Source organism: Dendrobates tinctorius, unplaced genomic scaffold, assembly GCF_039654945.1.
Source record: "Dendrobates tinctorius isolate UK_male_01 unplaced genomic scaffold, ASM3965494v1 ptg000035l, whole genome shotgun sequence".
Lineage (NCBI taxonomy): Eukaryota > Metazoa > Chordata > Amphibia > Anura > Dendrobatidae > Dendrobates > Dendrobates tinctorius.
This window is the reverse complement of record NW_027361703.1, coordinates 54,741,870-54,766,648: the sequence shown is the minus strand read 5'-3', so window position 1 is coordinate 54,766,648 and position 24,779 is coordinate 54,741,870. Positions and strand designations below refer to the sequence as shown.

Below are 24,779 nucleotides of genomic sequence, written 5' to 3'. Positions count from 1 at the left end.
GCCTGGCTGCATCCCACATAAAAAATGTGCAATAAAAAAGATGAATAATGTATAAGATAAATACATTACATGAGGTATTGGTCGATATTTTGGCCAAGGTATGCAAGCTCTCAACCCAAGTCAAGGGTCCCTCAGACTTCTGAGTCCTAACACTAAAATTAAACAATGGCTGACATAGAACAAAATTTCAAAAAACATCACATAAAAAGATACCAACACCATGTCAGATTACCAATGCACTAGGATACAGCAGACCCCCATTATAAAGGCGGGGGCAGCACAGGTGCAAAATACTGATATGAACAGCCACTCACAGATCTCCCAATTCATAGAGGGGGATGGCTGTGTACTATTAAACATGCACCCAGATGGAGCTTGCACAGGACTCCAGTCTCACTGATGCATGTGATGCACAGTGTCTGGCTTACAGCCTATTGATGACGCCCATATGGTTAGATCAGGTGGGCTGACCAGCAATATATAAGTGCACCCTACAAGGACAGACATTCCAATACACCCAAACAACAATAAAGTGTCTGATTGTACCTTGCATAAAAAAAATGGAAAAAAGTGCAATTAAAAATATGAATAATGTATAAGATAAATACATTACGCAAGATATTGGTTGATATTTTTGCCAAAATAGTTGATGGGTGTCCAAAGCTGTGTAAGCCGTTGTCAGCAGAAAAAAATGATGCTTATTATTTATTTTGACAAATTATCTTTGAAAATTAAAATACAAATAACATTTTTTATCTGCATTTTTGTCTCTTCTAGTCTGAACCGGAAGGATTTTCCCACTTCCATTTATATGTATGTGCTGCCTTTCTTGTGAGATGGAGGAAAGAGATTCTGGAAGAAAAAGATTTTCATGTAAGTGTTTCTGTTTTACTGGCTATAACATGGATTGAAATGAGGCCACAGTTATGTGCCTATACTGGCCATGCAGTAAATCTACTCAACAAAAGGAAGTAATTACCACCTGGTAAATGTGACAAATTGTACAGTTAAACAATGTCACCTTTGGCATCACAAACTTTTCAAATACAGGTGATTTATAGTAAGCCGCCGCATTCCAAACCACAATTTAAATCTGACAGTAATAGCTCTGTGAGAGTTGAGTTAAATAGAGGTGATTTACATAGGTGTTCTGTATATGGGGTAATACAAAATTAATCTATTCCACTCTGTATTATTGAATAATGCTACTTTTGCTACATATCGGGGATCTACATGATTTACATTTAGAAAAGTAACATGTATACATGTGTTAAAATGTAATCGATCAGTTTGACATTTCAGATTTATGTTCAAATAAATCGTGTATTTATTAGAATACAAACATTAATCATGATGTAATAGATCAGCTGTAGATGGCTTCACCAAAAATATCTTCTATTTGTTATATATTTAAGCGGTATTCTCAAGTTAATTGAATTACTTTAATTCATTAAACATCATGAAAATAAGCAAGTTAGCAATTGACTTGCTGTTTCTTTCCGCTGTCATTTTCCTACAATGAGTAATTTCATCTTTTGCAGTGTAGAGCTGGTTTCCATGGAGTTAAGCATAGAGTTTAGCCACTAGTGCCTGTCCAGACACAAGCTGGGAGTGCATAGTAGTTACAAACCAGTATAGGGGTTAATATCTAAATTACCAGCCATCTCTCTCCATCCATTGATTTTAATACTGCAGTTAGTTAGCTGCATACCTCCCTTTAAGTGATTGACAAGCTGCTGTTATAAATCTTGCAAAATCGCCAGCCTGCAGTTTTCATACCAGGTCTCCTAATCACAGGTCTCACTGTCCAAGGTGTTTGCTTGTTCAAATGCAGTTATCTCTATATGTAAATATAGTGATAGCAGCATAGACTCCGAACAAAACACTGATGGCTGAATATGTTACACCAGAACATGTCCTGAGCTGTTTAATTCTACTAATAATACAGCTCGGAAGAAGGAGGACCAGGTGAAATTAAGTAAAAAGATGAAGTTTATTAAACATGATATAAAAATAGAAAAGTCAAATTTAACCTCATAGCAGTAACTCCAAGCCAATGCAGAGAAACACAAGGTAGCCCCACAAAAAGTAAAAGTTCAACTGTAAATATATCAAGTGATCAGTGTAGAGACAAGGTAAACCATAAGGTAAGCCAAGAGAGACCATGCAAAGCAAATACCCTATCTGGAGGAAAATAGAAATTACTTGGCTTACCAATTCATATGTGGGGTGACCAAGGACCAGGATGTGAAACCCTGAGGTGCGTTTCGTGGTGACAGCGCACCGCTTTCTCAACGGGATGTCTCATGTGTCCCCAAAGGACCTTAAAATAACCCAGATGACCCGGTTACGTGGTCTAAAGCGACCAATCACAGTAGCGCACTCGGTGCATGCACGCTGTGACCGGCAGCTCATGCACTGCGGGCCAAGACGTCAAACATCGGTGCGCACGTGCGGGAAGAAAAAATCCCCAGGCTCTCGCTCAAGGCATAAAGACGTCCGCCTGCATGCAGTACACGGTAGACAACAGCGCAGTGCGCACGACAACAACAGGACTCAAGTTTAAAGGCATAATGGGACACATTGGCGCACAATGTATAATAAAGTATCAGAAAAATACATTGGGGAAGCAATAATTCCCTATAATAACAAATAATACAAAGCTAAAACTGGCCATGTGTAATGCATAAAAGTGCATATATTACGCAAGATGTACACATTTAATTATCAATTCACAATATACGGTTGTGGTCCAAAGCTGTTAGGATGATGGCACACTGTGATTCAGGTATTAGTAGTAGGAGTTAAAGATGAAGAAAGTTGCGGGACACAAAAAAAATCAAACAGTCACTGGTAACATGCAATGGAAAACAAAATTAAAAACATGACATGAAAATATGAAATTAAAAACACACCAGAACCACGGGAACTTGCTAACCGATACCCACCGCAGCGCAGATTCTGCATTTATCCACTGCAACCCGGTACAAGTATTTAGGAGATACCACTTTTATAGCTGAAGCACGCTGACGGACACCCTTCACATATAACTTTGATAAAAGCAATTGTGCCGAAACATTGAGGATGGACCTTTATGTGTACCCTATTTTGTCGGCTGTATGTCTCACTAAACGTCCCGTTACATTTAGCGATGCAACATCGATCCCGACAACGATACGACCCGGTCAGGATCGCTGGTGCATCGCTAAATGGTCGCTAGTGAGCTGCCAAACAGGCAGATCTCACTAGCGATGCAGCAGCAGTCGTTACTTACCTGTCACGCAGCTCTGCTGACGTCTTCCGCCCGCGTCCATGTGTCGCTCGTCGGCTCCAGCAGGAAGCCGGCGATGAGAAAATGGACCATCCTGTTCTCGCGCGATCAGCGATATCCAGTGGGGGGGGGCCGGTCGGAGGTAAGTGTCACATGTAGCGAGATCGCTAGTGATATCGCTGTTGGATTACAAAATCGGTGACAGTTTAGCGATATCGCTAACGATCTAGCTATGTGTGAAGGGGGCTTTAGAGTGTAAATTGTTATAACTTGGATTATCTTATCGCATGTGGTCTTTAGAGGTGAGACATTGTACCTTTATTGAAGTAACTTCTCCAGCACAAGATGATATGGTGCCAAAGCAGCATCTGGAATACAAAATAAAAGCACAAGTGGACTATGATAGGAGGATAACTTTAATGCCTTCACCCCCCCCCCCCCAGGTGATTTTCCATTTTTCATTTTCGTTTTTTCCTCCCCTTCTTCCAAGAACCATAACTTTTTTTTTTCCGCCAAGATTGCCTCATAAGGGCTTGTTTTTTTACGGAACAAGTTGTACTTTTGAATGACACTATTGATTTTACCATATAGCTTACTGGAAAGGGGGAAAAAATTCCAAGTGCAGTGAAATTGCAAAAAAATGTGCAATTCCACACTTGTTTTTTTTTTTTTTTTTTGTTTACCATATTCACGAAATGCTAAAGCTGACCGATCATTATGATTCTCCGACATCATTGGTCCGCAATTGCAGTGTAAGCTGCCAGCAGTGAATCTTGATGATTTGCGTGCCAAAATACTTGCAACATGGCAGAACATTCCTCAGAAGATCATTAATGACCTCGTTGATAGTCAGGTTGTGTAAGTGGGTGTATTTCTGTGCATGGTGCTTTGAGTGTGTTTGAAAACTTAAAAATCTTCAATAAAATAATATCTTTTTAGAAAATACAGTAGGTGAAGAATGTCTGCAGACTTTGCTTCTTTCTATTTGCCATTTTGTAAATGCTTGCGTAGTCATGGCTTTACTTTGCATATGTCTCCTATAGGTTATAAAGTTATATACCAAACCAAAATTTATTCCATTAGTAGTTGTACTTTAGAGCATCGCTTAGCTGTACAGCCAGTGCAGTAACTTATTTTTTATTGAGCTTCGTGCAGCATCTGCTGTACCTGTCAGAACAGGTTTGGGATATGGCTGAACATTTATATGTGCACAGCTTTACCTTTGCAGCACTTTGGAATAGTGGCTTGTGTTTTCTTTTTCTGTCCTTGCACTAATACAGTAATAGCGAGTGTATTTCGTGCACTGAAGCTGACATTTTATAGGAGGCTCTGATTTTATGTCCTAGAAATTGAGATCCCGAAAGTCGCTATGGTCAAAAAATGTGTTTTGGTTTAATTAGTATGTAAATCATATGCCATTTCACCTTTCACTGTTATGCATGTATTAGCAATATTCTGGTATCTCCTAGCAAAATCACAGTAATAAAGTGCTTCTTATTTAATTGCTGACCTCAATCAAGGGAACATGTTCATTTTAAAGTCTTATTCAGATAATAAATGGTAAAGATGTAGTTTGAATTTAGTTTGCGCTGTAAATTGTAACCATGCGTATTAATTGTATTATAGAAGGATACTGCACATGTCTTGCATTGCCATGGTTGTGGCTCGAATAACACTTAAAGCAAATAAACCCTTTAGTACAGCACTAGGAAAGGTTAGTAAGTGATATCTGAACCCAATACTTGGAAAGAGAAACAAAATCCATTGAACAGAAAACATAATATCAAAAAATCACACCCTATACCCAGTGGTACACAAGGTCAGAATATTATGGGACACTCTCACATAATCGTAAAATCACAGAAAAGAACAAGGAGAGGGGGAAGTCCAAGGTGAAGAGTAAAAAAGCACCCATTTTATTGAACACATAATTTTGAGCAAAATACAAGTACCCTAGGAAAAACCAAGATATGCAGTGAACAAAGATGCAAAGATGACACAAACCCAAAAAGGTAAAGGAAATAACATTACCAATAAAGTGCCTACTTCACAAAATTTATGTCCACTCATCCTGAACCCTCACAATGTCTCTAGTTAAGTTTTAGAGCCTCACTACACAAATGTTACACCATCCCACCTGAGTGGTAATAACTCAGAAGCTCATACCAAGAGTCTCAGAAAAGAAGGGTGATAATAGGTTACATATACGGCTGCTGCCATTAACATAGGGTCTTAGCTATAATCTTGATGCTGGGTTTCAAGTCCGCAGGGGCATCATTCGAATATACCTTACTAACTGTGGTGGAGTGGCGTCCTAGGGTCGCCGCTGGCAAAGGCAGGAGTGTTGGCGATGCTGTGGGCCTCAGACTTGGAGGAGGGGGTGTTCAGTGGTGCGGGGCTCTGCCGACATTTTGTGAAAGCCGGGATCCCCCACACTTCCATGGTTTACATTACGGTGGACTCTGGGGAAAATGGCTGCTGGGGCGGCGCATACGCAGATGGATATTTCGGGAGAAGAGATCTCGGCATCGAGATATCCATCTGTGCATGCACCACCCGCAGCATTGCCGCTCCAAACACCCCTTTCTCCCAATCTGGTGTCTGCAGCATTAACCCACTCCTGCCTCCACCAGCAGCAGTGACCCTGGAACCACGCTCCACTGCATCCACCACCACCAGTAAGCAATAAGATGCTTGGATTATAAGAAGCAACATCATTTTCTTAAAGATTTTTTTCCTACTTTTTTTCCCCAAATTTTGGGGTGCCTCTTATAATCAGTTGTGTGTTGTAGACCGTAAAATACGGTATATAGTATGCATACAGTATATGGACAAAAGTATTGGTGCATCTAGACCTTTCACAGCATTTCTCCTTTGTGAGATTTTGCCTATTAATACTGAAGAGAATTTGTGAGGTCAGTTTCTGTTCTAATTCATCCCAAAGGTGTGTAATGTGATTGAATTCGGGGTTCTTTGTGGATCAGTCCATACCTTTAAGGACCCTGATTTATGCTGTGGGGCACGGTCATGGGGGAGCAGAATAGGGCTTTTTTCCAGTAAACTACAACTGGCACAATGCAGTCAGGCAGGATGACCTAGTGTCATCCATCAGAGTGTCGGACAAAGTAGTGTGAATTATCACTCCACAAAACATATTTCCACTGCTCCAAAGTTCAGTGGCAGCATGCTATACACGTACTCACCATTTGACATTGATCTTTGTATTGTAAGGCTTGCGTGCATCTTCTTAGCTATGAAGCTCCTGGCGTATCATTTTTGTGCTGAAGTTAATGCCAGAGTTTTGGAGCTTTGCACTTATGAAGTCAGGGGAGTGTTTGTGACCCTTATCCGACTATGCGCATCAACACTGATTGACCCCGGTCTGTAACCTTAAATGTTTTGCCACTTCCTGGCTTCATTAATGTGGTTCCTAAATATTTCTCTTTTCAGTAATACCACGTATAGCTAAATATTTAGGAAGAAATAAACTTTACGAGCTGGCTCTTCACAAAGATCGTATCCTATTACTGTACCACATTGCAATTCTTTGACAAATGCTTGTAGTGTATAATATAGAAGGTCCTAAGAATGTTTTTGCCCACCTCTATATTCAAGATTAAAATATAAATCCGCTTGACGTCATTGATTCTTTATTATGTTGCGGTATTATGCATTGAACCTTTAGAAAATGGAAATCATGTGTCTAAAGAATACTGTTAGCTGAAGCTGCACAATGCAAAGAATGATATCCTCTGCAACCGTTTGATATCAAAAAACTTCTGCTTTCTTTTTTACAGAACTCATTCATATCCAGAACATATAAGCAATTATAACAGTAAGAATTGAAATCCCTTTAATCATGTGTAATAGTGTAGCGCAAACCAAAATCTACCATTAAAATAATACATTCCTAATTACTGCTGGCCTTTTCATTTATTACCTTCTTTTCTTGCACATTTTTACGGTGAAAGAAAAGAAATAGAAAAAAAGCCTATTCAATGACTGGCATCCTTTTGATAAAACTATTTCTCAGTATTCATCTGCATGGACAGCTGCTCTCTCGTACATTAGCTGCCAAGGTACCCAAACACTTTATCATAGTTATTACATTCTTGAAATACCTGATGTTTCAGATTCCCATTTTCCTTGGCCTTCTTGTCTCGGCTAGACCAGCTTGCCACTATTAATAGTTGTTTTTGTTTGATGTGCTTGTCTCTAGAATTGTTAAGTTGACAGTGATCTGTCCATGATTTGTATCGGAGTATTAATAAAATAGCCGGGGTGCTGTCCTTAACCTGCAAACAGTTTATGCTTTAACAAGATTGTTGTAGTGGCAACTTGTAACTTGTGTTTAAGACTTTACGTGTTACCAATTATCTTACTTGTAATGTTCACATGGAAGAACCATCTTGGTTGACACTTTCAAAATGTGTCCAACTTTAACACAAAGATTGCCAAGTCACTAAAGTCTAAATTCTTATCTGTTCTGTATATTGCGCTCTTAACAAGTAGGCGGTATTTAGCCAATAGTGTAGAATACATATATCCAGGAATATAGAGGGTGTGCTTTGATTCCACCTATTGTGAATACTGAACTCTATTCTATCTACTTATACAGAGATGCCATTTTTCATTTTGCCTTTACTGATAGATTTTATTATACCTGTAGATTGTGATGGAAAATTAAAGTCAAGCATGTTTAACCCCTTCCTGACATGTGTCGTACTATCCCGTCCATTGGACCTGGGCCCCTATGCCCATGGATGGGATAGTACGTCATAGTGATCAGCTCACGTGGTGAGCGCCGCTGTTCGCGGCTGGGTGTCAGCTGATTATCACAGCTGACATCCGGCACTATGTGTCAGGGTTGGTCGCGGACCGCCCCCGACACGTTAACCCCTGGCACACTGCAATCAAAAACTGTCCCATTAGTTAACCCCTTTAGCGAACCCCTTAAAAAATAAAAATAAAGCAAAAAATAATGCTTTATTATCATACTGCCGAACAAAAAGTGCAATAACACGTGATCAAAAAGATGGATAAAAATAACCATGGTACCACTGAAAACATCATCTTGTTCCGCAAAAAACGAGCCACCATACAGCATCATCAGTGAAAAATAAAAAAGGTATAGCTCGCAGAATAAAGCGATGCAAAAATAATTATTTTTTATATAAAATTGTTTTTATTGCATAAATGCGCCAAATCATAAAAAAAGACATAAATGAGGTATCGCTGTAATTGTACTGACCCAAAGAATAAAACCGCCTTATCAATTTTACCGCATGCGGAACGGTGTAAACGCACCCCCCAAAAGAAATTCTTGAAATGTTGGTTTTTGTTCATTCTGCGTCCCAAAAATAAAAAGCGATCAAAAAAGTCACGTGCCCGAACATGGTACAAATAAAAACGTCAACTCGTCCCACAAAAAATAAGACCTCACATGACTCAGTGGGTCAAAATATGGAAAAATGATAGTTCTCAAAATGTGATGATGCAAAAACTATTTTTACAATAAAAAGCGTCTTTTAGCGTATGACAGCTGCCAAGTATAAAAAACTGCCATATAGAGTAAATCAAACCCCCCCGTTATCACCCCCTTAGGCTGGTTTCAGACTAGCGCATTTTACGTGCAGTGCATGGCGCTGCTAAGCCCCGCCCCCTGCCCGCCCCATCCGGTCATTTCCTCCTACTATCGCACACGGCTGCATGCAATCTGCACACCCTATCTTTAGCATAGGGTGCGCTGGCCGTGTGCTAGTAGGATTTTTGCTTGCGCTACGCACTTTTGAAGGTGCGCCGAACGCACCATGTTGCATTTTGGTGCGCTCGGCAAAAATCCTACTAGCGCACGGTCTGCGCACCCTATGCTAAAGATAGAGTGCGCAGATCGCATGCAGCCATGTGCGTTAGTAGGAGGAAATGACCGGATGGGGCGGGCAGGGGGCGGGGCTTAGCAGCGCCGTGCGCTGCATGTAAAATGCACTAGTCTGAAACCAGCCTTAGGGAAAAATAATAAAATTAAAAAATGTATTTATTTCCATTTTCCCATTAGGGTTAGGGCTGAGACTAGGGTTAGGGGTGTGTTGGGGTTAGGGTTGGAGTTAGAATTGGGGGGTTTCCACTGTTTGGGCACATCAGGTGCTCTCCAAACGCAACATGGCATCTGATCTCAATTCCAGCCAATTCTGCGTTGAAAAAGTCAAACAGTGCTCCTTCCCTTCCAAGCTCTGCCATGCGCCCAAACAGTGTTTTACCCCCATATATGGGGTATGAGCCAACTCTGGACAAATTGCAAAACAACTTTTGGGGTCCAATTTCTCCTGTTACCCTTAGGAAAATTAAAAATTGGGGACAAAAACATCATTTTTTGTGGAAAAAAAATGATTTTTTTTATTTTCACGCTCGGGCGTTATAAACTTCTGTGAAGCACTTGGGGGTTCAAAGTGCTCACCACACATCTAGATAAGTTCCGTGGGGGGTCTAGTTTCCAAAATGGGGTCACTTGGGAGTTTCAACAGTTTAGGCACATCAGAGGCTCTCCAAACGCGACATGACACCCGCAGACCATTCCATCAAAGTCTGCATTCCAAAATGTCACTACTTCCCTTCCGAGCCCCGACGTGTGCCCATACGGTAGTTTTCTCCCACATATGGGGTATCAGCGTACTCGGGACAAATTGGACAACAACTTTTGGGGTCCAATTTCTCCTGTTACCCTTGGGAAAATAAAACATTTGGGGACTAAAAGATCATGTTTGTGGAAAAAATATGTTTTTTTTATTTTCACGCCCGGGCGTTATAAACTTCTGTGAAGCCCTTGGGGGTTTGTAGTGCTCACCACACATCTAGATAAGTTCCTTGATGGGTCTAATTTCCAAAATGGTGTCTTTTGTGGGGGGGTTTCCACTGTTTAGGCACATCAGGGGCTTTCCAAACGCGGCATGGCGTCCAATCCCAATTCCAGCCAAAAAAGTCAAATGGCGCTGCTTCCCTTAGTTAGGGAAAAATAATAAAATTTAAAAAATGTATTTATTTCCACTTTCCCATTAGGGTTAGGGGTGTGTGGGGGTTAGGGTTGGAGTTAGAATTGGGGGGTTTCCACTGTTTGGGCACATCAGGTGCTCTCCAAATGCAACATGGTGTCTGATCTCAATTCCAGCCAATTCTGCGTTGAAAAAGTCAAACGGTGCTCCTTCCCTTCCAAGCTCTGCCATGCGCCCAAATAGTGGTTTACCCCCACATATGGGGTATCAGCGTACTCCGGACAAATTGCACAATAACTTTTAGGGTCCTGTTACCCTTGGGAAAATAAAAATTGGGGGTGAAAAGATCATTTTTTTGGAAAAAATATGATTTTTTAATTGTACCGCTGTACGTTATAAACTTCTGTGAAGCCCTTGTGGGTTCAAAGTTCTCACCACATATCTAGATAAGTTCCTTGGGGTATCTAGTTTCCAAAATGGGGTCACTTGTTGGGGGTTTCCACTGTTTAGGTACATCAGGGGCTCTCCAAACGTGACATGGCGTCCGATCTGAATTCCAGCCAATTTTGCATTGAAAAAGTCAAACGGCGCTCCTTCCCTTCTGAGCTCTTCCATGTGCCAAAACAGTGTTTCCCCCCACATATCAGGTATCAGTGTACTCAGGAGAAATTGCAAAATAACTTTTGCAGTCCAATTTTTCCTCTTACCCATGGTAAAATAAAAAAAGTTGGACCTGAAGTAATCTTTTTGTGAAAAAAGTTAAATGTTCATCTGCTTTAAACATTCAAAAAATTCCTGTGAATTCCTGAAGGGTTAATAAACATCTTGAATGTGGTTTTGAGCACCTTGAGGGGTGCAGTTTTTAGAATGGTGTCACTTTTGGGTATTTTCTATCATATAGACTCCTCAAAGTGACTTCAAATGTGATGTGGTCCGTAAAAATAAAATGGTGTTGTAAAAATGAGAAATCGCTGGTCAACTTTTAACCCTTATAACTTCCTAACAAAAAAAAATTTGGTTCCAAAATTGTGCTGATGTAAAGTAAACACATGTGAAATGTTACTTATTAAGTTTTTTGTGTGCCATATCTCTGTGATTTAAGGGCCTAAAAATTCAAAGTTGGAAAATTGCAAAATTTCCATTTTTTTTCACAAATAAACGCAAGTTATGTGAATGAAATTTTACCACTAACATGATGTACGATATGTCACGAGAAAACAGTGTCAGAATCACCAGGATCCATGGAAGCTTTTCAGAGTTATCTCATACAGGGACACTGGTCAGAATTGTAAAAATTGGCCCGGTCATGAACATGCAAACCACCCTTGGGGGTAAAGGGGTTAAAAAATACTTTTAACAACTAGATTTAAACTCATTCCTTTTAAGAACACCTACTTGAAATGCATAGGCCCTATATATAATGAAGCTTTTGGGCCCTATTCATTATTTGCTTTTTTTAGTCACTTTTCTTTTTTTCGTCTTGTGGTATGCATCTATGTTTTTTGAACCAAATTTGGCAAAATGGTGCATGCGATTGATAGATTTTGTGCAAAGCCCCAAATTCTTTTATTTTCTATTTTTAACTGGTTTTGCTACTTTTTAGCAAGAAACATTTGAAGTGTGTAGGCTATACAGTGGGGCAAAAAAGTATTTAGTCAGTCAGCAATAGTGCAAGTTCCACCACTTAAAAAGATGAGAGGCGTCTGTAATTTACATCATAGGTAGACCTCAACTATGGGAGACAAACTGAGAAAAAAAAATCCAGAAAATCACATTGTCTGTTTTTTTTTCATTTTATTTGCATATTATGGTGGAAAATAAGTATTTGGTCAGAAACAAAATTTCATCTCAATACTTTGTGATATATCCTTTGTTGGCAATGACAGAGGTCAAACGTTTTCGGTAAGTCTTCACAAGGTTGCCACACACTGTTGTTGGTATGTTGGCCCATTCCTCCATGCAGATCTCCTCTAGAGCAGTGATGTTTTTGGCTTTTCGCTTGGCAACACGGACTTTCAACTCCCTCCAAAGGTTTTCTATAGGGTTGAGATCTGGAGACTGGCTAGGCCACTCCAGGACCTTGAAATGCTTCTTACGAAGCCACTCCTTCGTTGCCCTGGCGGTGTGCTTGGGATCATTGTCATGTTGAAAGACCCAGCCACGTTTCATCTGCAATGCCCTTGCTGATGGAAGGAGGTTTGCACTCAAAATCTCACGATACATGGCCCCATTCATTCTTTCATGTACCCGGATCAGTCGTCCTGGCCCCTTTGCAGAGAAACAGCCCCAAAGCATGATGTTTCCACCACCATGCTTTACAGTAGGTATGGTGTTTGATGGATGCAACTCAGTATTCTTTTTCCTCCAAACACGACAAGTTGTGTTTCTACCAAACAGTTCCAGTTTGGTTTCATCAGACCATAGGACATTCTCCCAAAACTCCTCTGGATCATCCAAATGCTCTCTAGCAAACTTCAGATGGGCCCGGACATGTACAGGCTTAAGCAGTGGGACACGTCTGGCACTGCAGGATCTGAGTCCATGGTGGCGTAGTGTGTTACTTATGGTAGGCCTTGTTACATTGGTCCCAGCTCTCTGCAGTTCATTCACTAGGTCCCCCCGCGTGGTTCTGGGATTTTTGCTCACCGTTCTTGTGATCATTCTGACCCCACGGGGTGGGATTTTGCGTGGAGCACCAGATCGAGGGAGATTATCAGTGGTCTTGTATGTCTTCCATTTTCTAATTATTGCTCCCACAGTTGATTTCTTCACTCCAAGCTGGTTGGCTATTGCAGATTCAGTCTTCCCAGCCTGGTGCAGGGCTACAATTTTGTTTCTGGTGTCCTTTGACAGCTCTTTGATCTTCACCATAGTGGAGTTTGGAGTCAGACTGTTTGAGGGTGTGCACAGGTGTCTTTTTATACTGATAACAAGTTTAAACAGGTGCCATTACTACAGGTAATGAGTGGAGGAAAGAGGAGACTCTTAAAGAAGAAGTTACAGGTCTGTGAGAGCCAGAAATCTTGATTGCTTGTTTCTGACCAAATACTTATTTTCCACCATAATATGCAAGTAAAATGAAAAAAAAACAGACAATGTGATTTTCTGGATTTTTTTTCTCAGTTTGTCTCCCATAGTTGAGGTCTACCTATGATGTAAATTACAGACGCCTCTCATCTTTTTAAGTGGTGGAACTTGCACTATTGCTGACTGACTAAATACTTTTTTGCCCCACTGTATATGTGGAGATTTGGGGCCAAGTTTATCATTCGTGGGGTTTTGAAAGTCCTTTTTCTTTTTTTGACTTGTAGGTATACACTAACTTTTTTTTGCAACAAACTCATCAAAATGGTGAACATGATTCATGACTTTTGTGCAAAGGCTTTTTTTGTCTTGAACTGGTTTTGTAACTTTTTATCTGGAATGTTGCAAGTTTTGTAATGTGTCACAAAAAATGCACCAAAATAATTGGAGCATATAAAATAACTTCGCCTACTGCTGCATTACAAACAACTCGTTGATGTGTCATAAATTTATTTCTGAGTTTGTAAAAGAAAGATATAAGCCTAACTTTCACTTTGAGAATATCAGCAAGAGTACAATGAGTTCTCACCGGTCTCTATTCCTACTAAATATTAGATAATTTTCCAGCCAAATAGGAATAACATAAAATACAACTTTTAATCATAATAATAAAATCCTGATCAACATACTAGAAATGCAGGCAAGACATAAAGTGCTAGCCCTCATGATCAACAGTGCTCATAAAAAATGGTTTGAGATCACCATGGTTGTCTTCTTGGGGCGCAGTGTGTAGCGTTCCTGACAGCAAATAGGTGAGCAATGACTTGGAGGTTATGACCTGAGGACTATTAGCAGGGGATTATTTTGTAACTCACACCTCACTGGGGGATTATTTCACCTATGCTAATTAGTATCCATTGGGCCTCTGGAGTATAATGGCACTGGCTCTAGATATGATAATCTTGTTTGCTATTAGTAACCCTGCACATAGTTGCACCTTAAGGGCCTGTCACACTAAGCGATATCACTAGCAATATCGCTATAACGTCACTGGTTTTTGTGACGTAGCAGCGATATTGCTAGCGATATCGCTATGTGTGATACTTACCTCCGACCGGCTCCCCCGCTGATTATCGCTGATCGCGCAAGAACATTCTGGGCCGTTTCTCGTCGTCATCTTCCTGCTGGGCTTCCTGCTGTGGCGACGCGTGGACGCGGGCGGGAGGACCTCAGGATCGCCTCGTCTGACAGGTAAGTAACGACCCCCGACCGCTGCTATGTCGCTGGTGAGATCTGCCTGTGTGGTAGCTCACTAGCGACCACTTAGTAATGCACCAGCGATCCTGACCGCGTCATATCTCTGGTCGGGATTGCTGGTGCATCGCTAAGTGTGACAGTACCTTTAGTCTCTTTGTAACACATTGTCATGTTCATGGTTGTTTATTTGTGTTTATGTATTTTATACAATCTTGTTGAGTACTATTAAAATAATGAAGTAATTTTATTGGTGGAGTTAGACTCCTTTTTTCTTGGTTTGTTCATATATGTAATGGAGTTTTCCATGGGCTAATGCCTGTCTGTGGTGTAGAGTATTAAATATTCACCACTATTTGTGATGATCTCTGCTGCTGGGATTTTGTATTACAAGACATAAAGTGCTAGTGCTCGTGATCAACCGTGCTCATAAAAAATGGTTTGATCTCACCATGGTTGTCTTCCGAACTGGATGCACAAGGAAACAGAAACAAGGAGGAAACAATAATATACAGGGGGAGATAGATTATCAATTGTTCATATAACTCCCTGTAGTGCTCCCACCCTTACAAAGGCAGTACCCAAGTATAGCCTGTTTAATTTTACCCAAAAATAAGAGGGAATAGTGTAGCTTCCCAAAGCCTTTCGGGGGGTTCATCAGGGTTTTTTTTGTTAATGGTAAACAAATCGGTCTTTTGCAGTGGCAAACAGTACCAAAAGCATGGGGCTAAATAGTCCGTTAGTGTCCCTGCATAAAATTCAGTCCACCTTTACTCCCGTCTAGCATCATTTTATAGTTACCAGAGTCCACCTCACTCTGTAACGGCATCTGACATTATTTCCGCTCCCTGGAATGCACATATGTCCGTATGGAATGCACGCCACAATGATAGTGAGTCTCGCCGGAACGCACACTATCCCATTACCGGAAGTGATGTAACTTCCAGTCTTTGGAACGCATATCTGAGACGCATAGGGTTCGTATAGCGTGGTTTCCGGTTTAAAGGTGGAAACATATCTATAATGGACCTGTCCTGTACACATATTGCGGTGATATGTCAGCATCACTGATGCTGCTTAACAAGCTGTAGGATGTCCACAGTAAGGAGATTATCTTTAGCATCATAATTTCTCCTTCATTATATACATTGGTCAAACAGAGACACTCCACTTCTCCATTCCCTGACTTTATCATAGTCCTTCCACAGTCAGAAAAATTTATAAGGAAAAGAGGTCAGCCTGAGATAAATACTGTTAATACAGTTCAGTAAAAAATGGTTGTGATAAGCCTGTATAAGTCTGTTTAACTGACTACTTTCAAGAGTACATTTCCCCAAATGTACTCAACCTCTTGCGGTCTTAGTCATGGTATTCCATGACCGCAAGAGGTTGAAACGCGTTGGTTGTTATGAGGACCCCATCCTTCCTTTCCTTTGTTCATTTGTATTTTTGATATATACATTTTAACATGTCTTGAATAAAAGAATTGATTTTATTAGATTACACGCTGGAGAATTTTTTTTCCCTCTTCCAAATATACTGTAGATATCTTCTAAAGGAAACAGCCATAATTCAGTTGTTCATACAGACCCCGAGGCTGCTTTGTGTTCAGACGGAATATGCATGGGGACTCACTCTGTAACATTTTTCTGTCAAAGTCCCCTCCTCTTACCGATGGTTTGATCTTGTCAATACCCATGAATCTAATCATTTTGATATTTCCCCCTTGTTGTTCATTAATGTGTTTTGTTATGGGTATGTCCCTCTCATTTTGGATATCCCCTACATGTTCCCCCACCCTGCTCCTGAACTCCCTAACCGTTTTTCCCACATATGATTTGCTGCAGGCTGCTTTAGATGTGGCACATATGTATCGTGTGAATTCATCGAGACTGGTACAGAGTTTTGCAATGATGTCATCAATGAGACCTTCAAGGTGAAGGATTTCATAAATTGCAAAACCAAGCAAATTATTTACAAGATAACATGTGGCTGCGGCAAATCATATGCAGGGACGCTAACAGACCGTTAAGACCCATGTTTTCAGTACTGCTTGCCACAGCAAGAGACCGATTTGTTTACCATTAACAACCCCCCCAGTTAACCCTCCCCCGAAAGGGGGGGGGGAAGTTTTTGGAGGTCATACAGGCTTTGGGAGGTTACACTACTTCCCTCTTATTTTTGGGTAAAATTAAACATGCTATACTTGGGTACTGTGCTTTATATGGTGGGAGCACTGTAGGTGCACGACAGGGGGTTATATGAACAATTGATAACCTATCTCCCCCACCCCCCTGTTATTGCTTCCTGCCATGGTGAGATCAAACCATTTTTTATGAGCACAATTGATCATGAGAACTATGAGCACTAGCACTTTGTCGTGTCTGCATTTCTTGTATGTTGGTCTGGATTTTAATATTATAAATTATATTTTATGTTATTTGGCTGGAAAATTAACTTTCACTATGCAAATTAGTCAGGACTATCTTAACCCCTTTCCGACATCGAGCATAAATTTTTGCCGATGTCGGACACCCTCCCTTTAATGTGGGCTCCGGTGGTGAGCCCACATTTTTCCTGGCACATGTCAGCTGTTTTGAACAGCTGACGTGGCAGGAATAGCTGCAGGTAGAATCACGATCCACACATGGCTATTAACCCATTAAATGCTGCTGTCAAATGCTGACAGCTGCATTTAACATGCGATTCCGGCAATCGCTCCGGAAATCCGCCCATCGGTGACCCCCGTCGCTTGATAGCGGGTCACCGATAGGGTGGCATGACAACCCCTGGAGACCTCTGTGTTTGTCACAGTCAGATTGCTATGAGCGCCGCCCGGTGGACGACGCTCATACCAAGCGAGGTATTCTGCTACACACAGGTGATCTGATCATCACCTTTATGTAGCAGAGCTGATCGGGTTATGGCAGCTTCTAGTCTCCCATGTAGACTGTTGAAACATGCAAAAAGTAAAAAAAAAAAAAAAAAAATGTAAAAGTTCAAATCACCCCCCCTTTCGCCCCATTCAAAATAAAACCATGAGAAAAAATGAAACATATACTAATTTGTGATTACGGCTTTCAGAATCGCCCAATCTATCAACAAAAAAAAGGATTAACCTGATCGCTAAGCGGCGTAGCAAGAAAAAAAAGTCGAAGCGCCAGAATTACATTTTTTTGGTTGCCGCGGCACTGCATTAAAATCGAAGCAAGTAAAGTGTTTCCAGTGAGCATTGAAGGAACAGTAGTAGACGTTTTAGCATGTTTGGTGTCTATGAACTTGTAATAACCTGGAGAATCATAATGGCAGGTCAGTTTTAGCATTTAGTGAGCCTAATAAAAAAGCAAAACAAAAAACAACTGTGGGATTGCAATTTTTTTGCAATTTCACAGCACTTGAAATTTATTAACTGTTTTCCAGTACATGATATGTTAAAACCAATGGTGTCATTCGAAAGTACAACTTGTCCTGCAAAAAACAAGCCCTCACATGGCCATAATCATGGAAAAATAAAAAAGTTATGGCTCTGGGAAGAAGAGGAGCAAAAAACGAAAACGCATAACCGAAAATACCTCCGGTCATGAAGGGGTTAATGGGGTGTGGATTCTCCCAGAAAAGTCTTTAGATCTTTTAAACACACACACTTTGGACATGATTAATTTCTAGAACAACAATGTAACCTCTGCATCTCTGTAAATCTCATCCATACACGCATCATTTTGCCTCCTTGAACTTGCAGAATGTGCCAATTATACCAGGGAGCGTACTTTATTGTGCATGACAAGGGAGGTCTACCATCACATGCATGTGCAAGATTTACATGGACCTGATGATGACATTGCCACTGGTCTGTATGTCAACCATGTCCAGGCAAGTGTACTGACATGATCCAAAATTGGACCTTTCTGTGGAAATCGATGCCCCTTCAGACTAGTACTCGCTAATTTGCATAACAAAAGCAAGGTTTCTAACTTTATTTGTCTAGGCAAGCAAGGTTTCTTTATTTGCCTAAAGTTTGTCCTGTTTTTTTCACATATAGAAATAATTATATAGCAGTTTAAGGTGTTCAGTGGTGTAATGCAACAGTAGACTTAGTGGTGATTTAGGAGAAGCGGACATATTCTCTTCAATAACTTTATTATATGACATGTAGTGTAACAGAAATTCTCCGTATCAGACGTTCACATTTTGAATGTATCATTCCTAGCATCAGGCACCAATGAATGCTGGTCATGTAGGGACTAAGAAAATTGGCCTCTAATTAAAACTCCTTTTTTATGAGAGATTACCTTCTTTCGCTGCCTTATTTTTATATTGTAGTTCCTCATAGAACATTTCTTGAACGATCGTGTTATCGTGTTTGCTATCTCCTTTCTAATGTTCTTGCTTTAGGCATATTTTTGCACACTCTGAGCAGAGACATCCCTTTTTGTAAAATGTGGTTTGGACTATCATTTAACTCACTTAATAAGCTTTCTCTTTTTAAATGCCCAGGATATTTAAATTCTCATTCGGTATTCAGGACTAACTGCTGTTCACAGACTTTATTGCTAGTAGAATATTGGGAAACGTGTGTTGTAAAAACTGTCCCATAAATCCATTCCACTAGTCTAACTATTTAAATTCTAGCAGACCTTAAGTATGTCTATAATAATTACAATAATGAAGTTATCCTGGCAGCTACAGGTAGGTGTCAAAGCAGATAAACTTCTGTAAGTTTATGCACTAAATCATTAAGGAGATGTAATTACATGTATGGTCTTATTTAAATGACTCAGCTAAGTTCTATCCTTTGCATATACTTCAATTTGGCACAGCACTTAGAGGAGGCCCAGTACAAATGTACTGTAAAATTAAATTATCTCTCACCCTTGAGAAAGTGGGACTGCAGTCCTGTGTTAAATGCATTTGCTAGGCATTTTATCAGAAATGATATGGCGTTCCTGCGTAGCGCGAGAGTAGAGTTGCGACTAAAATCCCTAGTATACATTCTTCTTACAATCTGTAAAATATAATTAAGATGAAACATGGAGATACAACTAATGATTATAATTAGTGTAATTTAGCTTTTAGCACTAATTGTAAAAAGAGTTCTTTACAAAATTGTACAAAGCTTAGACAATTTAGTCTTTGCATATCGCTTGTTCAAAAATTCTCAGAACTGAACGTATTTGCACATGAATGAAAGCGACCCAAGACACTTTTGTTCTGCGAGTACCCTGGGAAAGTCTAGTGTTCTCTCGTTGTGACTACGTATTATTTTTCTTTCTACATACTGACTGAATTATTCCATAAGGCAGTAGACTGAAATATATTAATTTCCATGTAAACTAACTTACCGAGCCTTGTGGTATGAATCATTGTTCATATTCACTCCGTACTGAGGTGTTTGTGTAGATTTAACTGGCATTGTAATAAAAAAAGTTACAAAGTGGTATTCCAAGATTCTGATCTTAGCCTTTCTTCTTAGAAGCAAATCCGTCCTTTACAATTGTGAATGTAGTTCAATGCATTTTTTATTATTCATAGAGAATAATTTTATTGTGAAAATTCTGCATTTACATATATTTTATAACCCGTCATGTTACGCAATATACACTTCCACACATTTCCAGATTAATGGCAATTAATCATAAACTTTACATTTTAACTTTTTTTGTTACCCAACTAGACATGTTCCATTTAAATTAGATTTTTTCCTAGAAGGACTTGCAAATGAAATATGTAATGCTGCATTTAGATGGTCCTGTAATGGGGAAGCTAGCTTTCTTAGGAATGCTTGTTCCTGACTATGTGCTGTCTAAACAGGCAAAATATTTGGACATGGGGTGCATTGATTTTTTTTAGCCCACTTTCTCAGCAGCACATTATGCTTTGCTAACTGGACGTGTGCTGCCGAGATAAAAAATATACAGCTCTGGCAAAAATTAAGAAACCATTGAAAAATTTTCAGTTTGTCTGATTTTTCTCTTTATAGGTAAATTTTTGAGTGAAATGTAAATTGCTCTTTTATTCTATAAACCTACTGACAACATCTTCAAATTTTCAAGCACTAAATTCTGTATTTAGTTACAGAAAATTAGAAATGGTCAAAATAACAAAAAAAATGCAGTGCTTGCACACCTCAAATAATGCTAAGAAAACAAGTTCATAATCATTTAGAAATAATAATACTAATGTTTTAACTCAGGAAGAGTTCAGAAATCAATATTTTGTAGAATAACCACGATTTTTAATCACAGCTTTTTGGGTGACCTTATGCCACTCCTGGTACAAAAACTTAAGTAGGTCTTCTTTGTGTGATGGCTTGTGACTATCCATCTTCCTCTTGATTACATCTCAGAGGTTTTCAATGGGGTTCAGGTCTGGAGATTGGGCTTGCCATGACAGGGATTTGATGTGGTCCTTCATCCACACATTGATTGACCTAGCTGTGTGGCATGGCGCATTGTCCTGCTGAATAAAAACAGTCCTCAGAGTTGGGGAACATTTTTACAGGATAACCTTGTATGCGGCTTGATTCATACGTCCTTTACAAAGATTAATCTGCCCAATTCCAGCCATGCTGAAGCATCCTCAGAAAATCGCAGATCCTCCACCAAATTTCACAGTGGGTGCAAGACACTTTGGCTTGTGTGCGCCTTTCCAGGTCTCCGCCTAACCATTAGACGACCAGATGTTGGGCAGAGCTGAAAATTAGACTCATCTAAGAAGATTTCCTTACTCCAGTCCTCTATGGTCTAATCCTTATGGTCTTTAGCAAACTTCAGCCTGACTCTCCTTTGCTTCTCACTGATAAGGCTTTTTTCTAGCTTTACATGACTTGAGCTCTGCATCTAGGAGTCTGTTATGAACTGTTCTTGCCGTGCACTTCACCCCAGCTACCATTTGCCATTCCTTTTGTAGGTCACTTTGTCATCCTACAGTTGCTGAGTGACATTCGAATAAGATGACTTCATCTCGGTCAGTGGAGAGCCATTTTCGCCCTCTGCCGGTCTGTAGCTATGTTTTCCCCAATGAGTGCTGCTTGACCTTGTTGTAATGGCCTGCCATCTTAGAAATTTAAGGATGGAGGCAACATGATGATCACTGTATCCCTCTGCTAGTTAAGCCAGGATTGAGCCTCTCTTTTCCTCACTCAAGACTTTTCTTTTCAACTCCTTTGCATGGTTAAAAGTTATTTTTTCTTTCCTATTACTTTAGGAAAATTACTAGCACTTGTTTTGCCATCCAGCTTGTCCTATTTCTAGATTATTGTGAACACCACAGCAGGGTTTTTTATACTTTCCTTTGTTAAATAAAATTTGGTTCAGGTGATCACCTAATCAGAAGCACATTAAGTAGAATGAGGTGTACTCTGGTTGGAATTCAACTGACACTGGAATGGAATGGCTGTCAGACATGTAGAGAAGCTGATTTTTATAAAACTGTGCAGTGGTCTCTTAATTTTTGCCAGAGCTGTACATGCGTAGCTTTTCAACTCTAGGTTATATTAGGAATCCAGACAGTGATGCTGAGCACTCACCACCACTTCATAACCAGGGCAGTTAATGTCTTATGTGAATAGAGATTGATTCGGCAAATTCAACCACATTGATTTGGTCCTAATATACGGCGCTTCATACAGTGTATATTGTAGCCTGTCTGGTTAAAAAAAAAAGTATATATAGTGAAGGAAATAATTATTTGATCCCTTGCTGATTTTGTAAGTTTGCCCACTGACAGACATGAACAGTCTATAAATTTAAGCGTAGGTTAATTTTAACATTGAGAGATAGAGTATGAAAAATAAAATCCAGAAAATCACATTGTATAAATTATATAAATTTATTTGCATTTTGTAGTGAGAAATTAGTATTTGATCCCCTACCAACCATTAAGAGTTTGGGCTCCTACAGACCAGTTAGACGGTCCACTGAAAACGCTGAGATTGGCTGTTCACAATTGAATAGCCAATTATAGCGATCATAGTTTCGGGGGGCGTCACCACCCCTGGGTTGATGACTCCATGTGCCCTGCTGTGAGATACAGCAGTCACCTGCATGCGATCACTGTGATCGCATGAATGATATGACATTTATATACTGCATTGGTTTTGAAGTCCTTCCCGACCATGACATATGTATACTGAAAATGTCGGGAATGGGTTAATGTAATCTATGTGCTGCTGAGAAGAGTTAATATTCTGTTTGCACAGAAGAGTCATATTGGTAATCGTTCCATGTGGTATATTGCCGATGTTGACACGTACAACTCCGCATTAGGTTTCTAATGTAAATGTGCAGTCACTCCAAGACTATATATCAAAAGTGGTGATTTTCTGGGCAGATGGTTGTCTTCAAGAAGATGACCAGTATTCATTGCAGTGTTGAACTTATATGTAGAGATGTATGCATATTAGATGGAACCAGTGTAGGTGTTTTTGCTGTGTGTTCCATCATCATTAAAACAGTTTGTTGACATTAGTAAAGAAATCCATTTCACTTCATGTAATGACTTGACTGCGGTTTTGATTTTCCAGCTATTTCTAATGGTAAAACAAAGTCTGATTTTGGTATTTAATATCACATGAACCTGTCATTTATGTATATTATCTTGTAACAATGTGCGAACAGCCATACTCCTGTTTTGAGAATCATGATCAATGTATGAGTTTTCATGATGAGATTCTTTTGGCTGCTTACAGCATCAGCATTATCCTTGTTATTTTCTTTAATCAATGAGAAAGGCTTTATTTTCCGATTAACAATTCTATCTTTCTTTCCTCTGTGGGCTCATCAATAATTTCATCTTTTTTTTGGAGGCAGATCTCTATGTCTCACCTTGACAAGATGTGATTGAATGGATTTCATCGATTTGCTGAAAATGTTACAATTACTATTCAGTTCATACATCAAGCAATTAGATAATGAATGTTATGTGCTTTCTCTTAAAGGCAAAAATTCTCCATTCACTTTATTCTTAATACCTTCAATTATGGTATCTTATGGGCCATAGTTTCTTTGAGAAAAAATTGGATGTGGAAAATATCACAACAAGTTCTTCCAAAATATGCAGAGAAAAAATTCTGAAACTTTTTTTTTTAAATCAAGTAAAATTGTAGAAATGTCATTAAATGTTGTACTGCAATGGGCTGCATCAACAAAATAACTATTTTTTATATTAAACCCAACCTGGTGATTAGTTTCTTTCGCTTAGACAAGCTTTTATTTCTGTCTGTGTAAGGGTCCAGATTGTTACCTCAATCTCTGACTTCCTTATTCCATTATAGGCCTTATAGAAGCAGGATTTGTCCTGAGCCGACCCCTTCCATGGTGGCCAAAAACTGCAAATAACTTGTATAATCATGGAATGTTAGAGTTGGAAGGGACCTTAAGGGACATTGTGTCCAATCCCTTGCTCAGTGCATGATTCAGTAAACCATCTCAGACATATGTCTAGCCTCGTTTTGAAGACTTCCATTGAAGGAGAACTCACCACCTCTCGTGGCCGCCTGTTCCACTCATTGATCACCCTCACTGTCAAAAAGTTTTTCCTAATATCTAATCTGTATCTTCTCCCTTTCAGTTTCATTCCATTGCCTCTCGTGTTTCCATGTGCAAATGAGAATAATAATGATCCCGCTGCATCAGGGGTGGGCAATTAATTTTCCCGAGGGGCCACATGAGAGACCATGACTGTTGTGGAGGGCTGAACCAATAGCTTGAAATTAATTCTCAATATTAATTTATTAAAATTAATTGTATCACTTAATATTGAGCCGAATTAAGTATGCTGACACCCCCTATATAGCTTTAAACCCCCCACAGCCCCTTATATACAGCATGAGCCTCACACAGCCTACTACATATGCGACATGAGCCCCACACAACCTCCCTATATAAAGCATGAGCCCTACACATCCTCCCTATGTACAACAGGAGCCTCACACAGCCTCCTTATTTAAAGCATGAGTCCCACACAGCCTCCCTACACTCCCTGACAGAAGTTATGTCGCTTATCCGTGTTATGCAAATAAAAGCTTATACCATTGGTTGTATAAATTATTCTTTTGAAAGCTGAAGCCCTCCGAAATGTGGTTTAGGTTAAGAAAATAAATTGGCAGAACTATTGATCATTTAATGGACACAGAATGGTCAGACTTTGTCAAGACAAAAGTTTTGTCGGCCACAGAAAGTAATGTGATATTCAAACAAATAATTAACTTAAAATACAAAAATATGTTGCATAACATTGGTGAATGA

General features: G+C 39.7%; 1 protein-coding gene across 3 annotated transcripts in view; it reads left to right on the top strand.

Annotated features, from left to right (window-relative positions):
- TBC1D22A (TBC1 domain family member 22A) overlaps positions 1-24,779 on the top strand; it is a 792,012-nt gene that overhangs the window by 627,913 nt on the left and 139,320 nt on the right. For all 3 annotated transcript variants that reach the window (XM_073573492.1, XM_073573494.1, XM_073573493.1), the window contains exon 12: positions 778-873. In XM_073573492.1, the coding sequence (XP_073429593.1) occupies positions 778-873 (96 nt within the window). The remainder of the gene's footprint in view (positions 1-777; positions 874-24,779) is intronic.